Source organism: Aulonocara stuartgranti (assembly GCF_965226115.1).
Source record: "Aulonocara stuartgranti genome assembly, chromosome: 15".
Classification (NCBI taxonomy): domain Eukaryota; kingdom Metazoa; phylum Chordata; class Actinopteri; order Cichliformes; family Cichlidae; genus Aulonocara; species Aulonocara stuartgranti.
Window position 1 is genome coordinate 34,566,063 of NC_138951.1, and position 8,964 is coordinate 34,575,026.

Here is an 8,964-nt window from a genome sequence, read left to right on the forward strand (position 1 = left end):
GGAGATGGAGTACTAAAATAGGCCACACATACTGTTCAAGCAGCATGTGCAATAACCCTGTTAGTTTATCAAATCAATGGATTCTTCGTATTCTACCTAAACGTGGAAATTACTGGAGCGATCCACCCAAAAAGAGGAGATGAGTAAACTGAGCGTCTGACAAACCTTTTTATCCCCCATAGTGTTGATGTTTTATTCAATCATTCACAGATGACAGTGTTGCCTCACAAACAGGGAACACATAAATAGACTCCATTTCCCATGACCCCCGGCAACCTTATCCTGCCAGGCGGCCCTGTTGTACCCACTGAGATGCAACCTTATCCCAATAGAAGACAACACTATTGCTGCCAGTGTAGAAGCTGCCCATTTTGTGGGCAACAAATGGATTGTAATGACACCATCAGTACAACAGCACACTGTGTGTGTCTGTGTGTGTGTGTGTGTGTGTGTGTGTGTGTGTGTGTGTGTGTGTGTGTGTGTGTGTGTGTAAGGGGGAGTTTCTGTGACCCAGGCCAGGCTCAGGCCCATTAGATGAGCATCAGGTATATCTGCTAGGCGCTATCATTTCATTTGTGACACAGTAGTTCCTTTTAACTCAGTTTGAAATGCAGTGTCTGATTTTTATGTTCCACAGCTCTACTACATCATTTTAGCAAATACACTATTAGGATCATGAGGCACAACGTGAGCGTATGATAGTGGATGCATGCAAATGTATCTGCAAAATTTAACAGGAAGCAGTGGCTCCCTGGTAATCCAGAAGCAAATTAAAAACCCTTTTCCTCACATAGAAGGTCTTGAATAATCAGGCCCCATCTTATATTCCTCAGACCTCACAGTACTATATCACCCGAGTACAGCACTATGCTGTCAGACAGCTTACTTTTGGTTCCTTGGATATTTAATAGTAGAATCAATCACTTTTATAGAGCAAAAAAATATAAAAATAAAATTCTAAATTGTCTTTCTCTCTCACACACACAAAACTGTGCCATTTGTACTAGAAAATAGGATCTATCAGTAATGAACAATATCTATTGCACAATTCCAGCTTTTGACTTCTACATTAACCATCAACCACAGTCTGAGATGAGGACAATGGAATAATTGATCATATGTTATGCTATAATCTCACACCAGCATGCAGAGAGGAGGTGCAACATCTAATGGACTGGTGTAGAGTCAACAACCTGTGTCTGAATGTGGACAAAACAAAAGATTTCAGGAGAGCACAGAGAGATCACTGTCCACTTAACATTGATGGAGCATCTGTGGAGGCTGTCAAGAGCACCAAATTCCTTGGTGTCCACCTGGCGGAGAACTTCTCTTCCCTCCATCATAGACACCTATCACACCCACTGCATCCGCAAAGCCACCAGCATTGTGGAGGACCCCACGCACCCCTCACATACACTCTTCACCCTGCTGCCTTCTGGCAAGAGGTACCAGAGCATTCGGGCCGTCACTGCCAGACTGCCGAACAGTTTCTTCCCCCAGGCCGTCAGACTCCTGAACACTGAGTAACTGCACTGACACACACACACACCTCCAAGTTACTTTTTGTACAATGCTCAGTTTCCACTGTTGTGTCTATATCGTTCTGCTCTGTCTGGTGTTGCACTCTTTGTTTTGTTTATTTGCAATTTTTGCACATTGAACTTTGTAAAGTCCTGTGTTGATTGTCTGTTATATGTCATATGTAGCTTCATGGTCTCGTTTCACTGTGTACTGTACCACTGCACATGGTTGGAATGACAATGAAGCCACTTGACTTGACTTGCTTAGGGAGGGGCAGCGACTGGGTGGCGTGAGGGGAGGAAGACTGGACAAAGACCTCCTCTGGACTCCAGATATTATAATAACTAATAATTAAATGCAGAGAGGTGTATAAATACCAACAACAAATAGTAAGCAGGTCTCATAGGCACAGCCTATGGGCCTACTTCTAGCCAACTAGAAGTAGAGGACCGCAGTCCCAACAGCTGAGTGATTAAGGTAAAATTAACGTGGTAAAAGAGTAAAATGAATGCCTATGTGACCATCAACTATGGCTAATAGTGTGGCTTTTAAAAGAAAAGGCAGCTAAGATGCTAGTAATCATTTAACTTTACACTTAAATTGTCAATAGTTTCAAATTTAAGGTTGTGGGGTATGGTAATGAAATGGCCAGGTTTATATTTGCTAAATAAGGATCTTTCCTGATGCTCACTATAATTTTTTGAAGGAGAAAAAAAAAAAAATCAGAAAAGGTCTGTTCTTCAGCATTAAAGTGACAATGGTCAATCTTTCTACTACTGCACAGCAACTGTTGATAATTGGGAAACTTCATTCTGAACACTGCTTATGTGTGGCCAATTGCATTGTGAGTTCTCTTCCTTTGGGCTCTGCCCTCCAGTCACTTGATTCATAGAGTGAGTGCATCAAACTGCAGCAGTGCTTGCGCAGCATATTGAATGGTTTGTGTGCATTGCTGCAGAGTTCTGCATGGGTAGGTTGTTGATTGCATGAGTGACAACAAATGTGGCCATCAAATGAAGTTATTTGCTCAGATGATATATTTTTCTCCCTTCGTACCCAAATATAATTCCATAGCATTTTCGGTAGGAGAAACATCCCTCTCAACTTCTTCAGCCTGAAGGTGGAGTAAGACCTCCCTCTGGTGGTACTCTAAAACACAGGCCCACCAAGAACACCTTGAACAGTGAACAGACTAGTCAGTCATCTCTAATTAAAATGTACCGATCTTCCAGTGAGTGTATTACACTACGCAAACAGTTGACAGAAATCTGGTTCTCCATGCTGATGACCTCAGGCAACTGAAACTAGCAGCATATGATGCATCACAACTACACCACCTTAAACCACTGCAAATTTCAGTGTAATACACAGAACCTTCCCAGTTATAGCAGTAGCGCTCCTTTAAAATTGATATTCCTGCACAGGGCAGATGCACTGTGATAGATGTTGTATAACCTTAAAAACAAACGCTTTAATTCAAAGCAGAAACAGACAACAGGTGTTTTCCAGGAAATATTTAATTAGAATTTCCAAATAATCTAAGGACAGGAACTGATAAAACCAGACTGATGTTTCTACAGAGAAAAATTATGTCAGACCCTTGATCAGCCAAGAGTGACGGCTCCATCTTCTCGCCCGTTTTGCTTTTAAATATACATGAGAAGTAGCACCCCTGGGCCCTGAAGAGCAGCAGGAGCTGAGGACATAAATACAGTGGCTGCTGTGTGCTGTAGGAATTTGGGGGTTTAAATGTGTTGCTTCTGGAGAATGCAGCTCAGTGACAAGATGGGTTACTCTGTAAGACCGAGCTTCTTCTTCAGGGACTCGGGCATCTCAGGTGGAGGGGGGCGTGGCAGGCGGAAGTACACCTTCACAGAATCGTAGATGAACCACTGCAGGGCTGTCAGAGTACCAATCATGATGATACGGGCAATAAGACCCTTCCACACACCTGAAAGAGACAGCAGTCCGTTATTCCTCACCTCACAAAACAGTGGTCAATCAAGTCCTACTTCAGTAGACACAAAAGCCACTTTGCTATCCACTGAACACAAAAAATGTGCTAGACACAAAGTCATCATTCAACCCTACTTGAATGTAAACCAAGTACAGGAGGTGAGCAGTGTAAAAGTGAATTGTTCACAAAGTTGCACTCCTGAACCCCTGAGACACAACTGAGGCCTGATTGCAGGTATGCCATGACTCAAACTCCTCCCACAACATAGGAGCTGCTGAGAAGCTCTGCTCCTCCAGCAGTGGATGGTCTTAAACCTCGTTTCATACTACTGCTGATGAAACAACTGAAATAATGTTGATACAAACCTTTGGGTCCCAGCCTCTTGAGGACCTGCATAGCAGTGCTGCCCTTCTCTTTGTTCAGCACAGACACGACCGAGTCAGCAGGGTGGGACACGATGGCACAGAACACACCAGCTGCACACAAAGCAACGAGACATTAGAAACCTCAACCTTGATTTTCTAGCCTTATACAGCAAAAATGATTGGAGTTTACTTTGCATGCTACAACTAAAGGTCTAGTAGTTACTCAAAATACATGGCAGCATTTAATCAACATCAGCAGGGAAACATCCCCAAACTCACCAATGTAACCAGCCGTAAAGGTCACGACCAGCTGCTCAGGTTTGGTGCACTCACTGCGGGGCTTAGGGACAACATACTTGTAGAGCATCTCCACAGTTCGCTCAAAGCAGGCAAACTTCATCATGGTGTAGGGGATCTGCCTCATCCACAAGGGAGCCACTCCTTTATAGAAACTGGGATTACAGGCAAAAAACAAGGAATGAGCTCAGAGACACTTGGCACTAGAACTTCATATAGAGATAAATATCCCCTAATTTTAAAGTAAGTTTTAGGCTCAGGTACCTGTGTAGCTTACACATTTTGCTGGTTAAATGTAGTTTAAAAAATAAATTAAAAAAAAATCACTCCAAACTGTCTTCCAGCTCTATGCAGAGACTATGTCGAATGTGTCCGTCCCCCAGGCTCGCTGCACTGGGAGATCCCTGCCCAGTGACAGGGTTGCCAGTGCAGCAGATGGGCTGGGGGACAGGTAGACTGTTCTCACACGCCAATGACTCAAGCACCTCCAACTGTACAGCCAGAAAGCTGCTGAGGAGCTCTGCTCAGAGAACAGCGCCCTCCAGAGGTGGATCTAAGGAGCGTGTTAGCATCACAAACTTGTTCTCCGTTTAATTATTCAATCAAGTGCTACCACACGTTATGGAACAAACTTACGCCCAGAGGCCCTCCTCTGCATACATCTTGGGGGCACACTCTCTGAGGGTGTTAGCATAGCCTGGCTGGGTCTGGATACGGACTTTGGCAGCCTCCATTGGAGCCAGAGCGATGTCAGCGAAGAACTCTGCGCTAGCTGAGGCAGCCAGGTACAGGGAGGTTCTCCACAGGTACGTATTCTCCTGTTGGTCACACAGTGGGAGAAAATAAGAGTAGTTCCAAGCAAGTCACACATAGCCTACACTGCATTTACACACATGAAGAAGGCAGTTCAGATTTCTCCAAAATAATGTGACAACTCAGAGCAGCTTCATGGTCAATAAACGCTCAAAGGACTCCTTTAAACTCATCCCATCTTTCTTCTGTAGACCAGAAGCATGACTCGTGCCCACCCTGCTTTGGCAGGCGTTCCCAGTCAAGTGTCAAAAAGTTCCACTCACCTCTCCTAGCAGGTCACTGTAGAGGATCTTGAACACTTCATAGAAACCAAACTTGCAGAGTCCCTGCATGGAGTAGCCAATGAAGGTAGGAGCCCAGCCCTTTGCCAGACCTCTGACACCATCTTCTCTCACCGTTACTGCAAATCCATTGCCAATGCTCTTGTATTTATCAGGATTCACCTAAGGAACAGAAACACTGGTGTGATCACCATATCAGCTCTGAACACAGGGGTTTTAGGGGTAGTGTTGTCTGCAGGTAACCAGCACCAGAAGGCTGACACTAAGAACATACTTGGACTGGAGACGTCTGTTTTCATGTCAGGTTACTGTTAATAACACTTATAATAATACTGTGTGAGGGCAAATAGAGTCATTTACTGTTAATTAAACTTGTCCATTTCTGCTTTGCTTGGTTTAACAAGCTCTTGTACACTCAGGATCCACATTCTCAAGAAGCAAACAGTTGTCTTTGTTTGTTCAAAGTCACTTCAACTCAATGACTGATATTTATTTTAATATACAATAATTCGTAGACTCCTTGCTAACATACTCATTAGTTGAAGGTTTGAGAGGCTGGCGTAGATGCTGGCTACTGGGAGGTTCAGCTTCCATACAAACCTGCAGACGGCACTTGACAAGGTCGAGGGGCACCACTGCTGTGTGTGTTAGGCCGCAACTCAGGATACCCCCAAAGCCACACAGAGCATAGTACTTTGAGGAGCCAAACTCGCAGCTGACTTCCTCTGTGGTAGAAGGGAGGGGACAAAGACATGCAGCATGCAAGGTCACATGCAACAGGACAAAAATCAACAAACACAGGGCCAAGTAATGGAAGGAGTCACCACTGAAACACCAAATAAGTGTGTTTTGCTCCAGGTCGCAACTGTTTCAATTCAGTGCCAACACCCTTCCATTATGGATGCCTCTGTCACCAACATGCCACCAATCATTAGGACAGTATGATCAAATCACTGTACAAATTCAGTATGAGCGGTCAGGGACCACAGTAATGTTTTGCAGTTAGGCAGTTCTCTCTCCTCGTTTACTGCTTTTCTTAACACACTTCAAACTTCCAACAGATCGTCAATATGTCAGTAAGTCTAAAAACAAATGCAAAACATTAGCAGGATCCCCAACTGATTAAAAACATGGTCTGATTAAACTGAAATAAAACAATATTCATTTCATTGGAATGATTACACACAGCAGAGAAACTGTCGTATCAAACGTACGGCTGTCTTTGCAGTCCTGTTAATGAACAGTCAGTGTGTTGCCTAAGCCAAACTCAGCTGTGTGTAATAAAACTGTCAAAAGAGAAACTGTTCTCCCTCAGGTCGGTCCTTCTGACCTTCAGACACTGGTCCTCTTCTGTGGGTGGCATTCATTTAACAATACCGTGAAAAATCATGCAGGTATGTTATGATCACTCCAACATGTCAGATTAATGGGAACTAATGGCAAAAACAAATTCACCACAACTATGCTGGTGACATTTCTCCCATGGAAAGATGCATTAATTTTTTTTAAAAGGACAAACAGAATTATGGTAAGTGGGCCAAAGACGATGGCAGCAAGCCGCAGCGACAGACCTGCATTCGGCATTTGACCAGATCGAGGGGAACGACAGCTGTGTGTGTGGTGCCACAGCTCAGAATCCCACCAAAGCCACACAGGATGAAATACTTCTGTGAGCCGAACTCACAACTGTCTCCCTCTGAAGAAACACAGGACAGACTTTAAGAACAGGGCAATATGAGCTCAGCATGACTGAGTCTGGAGCAGTGAGCTTATGGAAAGTTTGTCATCCACTTTTCCTCTTACCCAAAGAGCTTTTTACTGCCCGTATCATTTAACTAGGAAATTGGATATTTTGTCTTCCAAACTTAAACAAACACTAACAAACGTAAAAACTGCAGTTTCTGTTTCAAAAACAAATGATCCAAGCTTGATGTCAAATGGCTGGGCCTAGACTTGAGCAGGGAAGGAAGTTCAAATCTTGTGCTGAGACTTGGTTCTCTGAAAACCTGTTTGCAGACTGCAAGGCCCCAGATAAGAACACTGTTGTACTGTGTACCACAGCCATTGCGCCATCTGCCTTCAAAGGTGACCCCTGAGCAGCTCAGAGTCAGGGTCACATTCATTTTTGTTATAATTAGCGTTCAGAAAATCCTTAAAGTGTGTCAAACAGCGCATTGCTGTGCAAAGGCTGAGCGCTGCTGTGTCCTTCCGTGTCCTCCACGGGCGGCCTGTATGCAGGGCAGGCCCGACTGCTCCAACATCATCATCCAACAGTCCTCCGGACCACCTAACCCGTACATAAAACAAATCGAGTACACGTGCCTGCTCAAATAGTAAGTCCGACTACATATAATGTGCGAAAGTAGTTAGCCGCAACCGGGTACATCTGCTCAGCTAAGCTAACGCTAGCCTTGCAGCGACCTTTCGGAGTCTCGGCCGGCTTTACCGTCTACGGTGGCAGCTGCTGCCAATCGTCGGCTCCTCTGGCCCTTATGGCTCTGGAGGGGTTCTTCCACTTTCTGCAGGGTGAAGAGGGGGGCGCTGAACGGGTTGGCCCGGGCGATCTGCGTCAGTGTAGTGGGATACATGGTGGCGTCCTGCCGGCGGAGCTGCAGTGCAATGAGAGACAAGGTTAGCGTGAGCTAAGCTAACTGCTAACACAACCAACCCACTCGCGAGAGTGGGTCACGTGCTGCTCAGCTTAGTTTGACTGTCAGCAGGAAAATCTTGGCTTAATGACCTCAACGCACCTAAACTACAACAGTTATCTAACGTTAATAAAAGTCGCCGAAAGGTTACCAACCAGCTGTACATGAGCTCAAAATGCACGGCAGGCTAGCATTACACTGGCTTTAACGACACGGTAAAATGCTATGCTACATCAAGCTAACGCGACCTAAAGGAGGAGTGTCTGCGCTTCACATTAGAGACAGAAATAAAATAAACCCGCCTTTCAACATGAATCGCGGTTTGACAGTTACACGTCCATAACAAACTAATCGCCATTAATTCTTTCCTCAGTTCTCTCTGAAGAAGAAAAGCACGACTCACTTTCAGTGTCCTAAGATGGCGCCTCCGCTTCGCTGTAACCGGCTGCTCGAAGAGGCCGAATGACCTCGCGCTAAAATGATTTGTCCTTTCGTGACGTCACCAATAGTGGGAGGTGGGGCACAACAAGTAAGTCTTCAGTCGTCATCAAGGCGGTCCTTGTCGACAGGTAAGACTGGGTAGTTGAAACACACTGGACTGTCATATTATATTCAACATTCAGGTGTTTGTGTTCTATAGAGTGACTTCTAATTAGAACTGTGAGAGGAACACCTCTCATAGTTCTAATTAGTTCTCAAAGTTCCGGCTGGGTAAAGCTTTGCTCTGAAGGTGTGATGAAGCCCCTTTGGAAGTACTGACATCTGCTGGTCATTCGATGTACAGCAGCCCTGCTGTGATAATACATATGGGCTACAAACACAGTGGATATGTTCACGTAATTATGTATCAGTTGCACAATACTCATGAAGTCCTGTATAAAATATTTTTATATATATATATAAAGAGAGAGAGAGAGAGAGAGAGATAAAACGATTTGTTTATTCTCCGAGGAGAGTCCAGCAAAGCCTAAGAGCTCAGAAAAATACAAGAAGTCCTTCAGGAGGAAGCTGGAGTTCAAGCTTCAGCAGAACACCACAGGGGATGTGTGGAGTGGAATGAAGAAAATCACTGGGTTTAAAGT

The 8,964-nt window shown here is 44.6% G+C and overlaps 1 protein-coding gene across 2 annotated transcripts; it reads right to left on the bottom strand.

Moving 5' to 3' along the window:
* Positions 1-3,020: 3,020 nt before the first annotated feature.
* On the bottom strand, positions 3,021-8,420 carry slc25a3a (solute carrier family 25 member 3a). Of its 2 annotated transcripts, none has more exons than XM_082505972.1 (8): positions 8,286-8,420; positions 7,681-7,843; positions 5,835-5,959; positions 5,217-5,396; positions 4,777-4,958; positions 4,123-4,295; positions 3,844-3,954; positions 3,021-3,472 (listed from the first exon to the last, which is right to left on the bottom strand). In XM_082505972.1, exons 2-8 carry the CDS (start codon positions 7,820-7,822, stop codon positions 3,312-3,314), a joined length of 1,074 nt encoding a protein of 357 aa, XP_082362098.1. In that variant the 5' UTR covers positions 7,823-7,843; positions 8,286-8,420; the 3' UTR covers positions 3,021-3,311. The 2 variants fall into 2 exon arrangements, with proteins under 2 accessions (XP_082362098.1, XP_082362099.1); XM_082505973.1 differs by lacking the exon at positions 5,835-5,959 and adding an exon at positions 6,806-6,930.
* Positions 8,421-8,964: the final 544 nt, after the last annotated feature.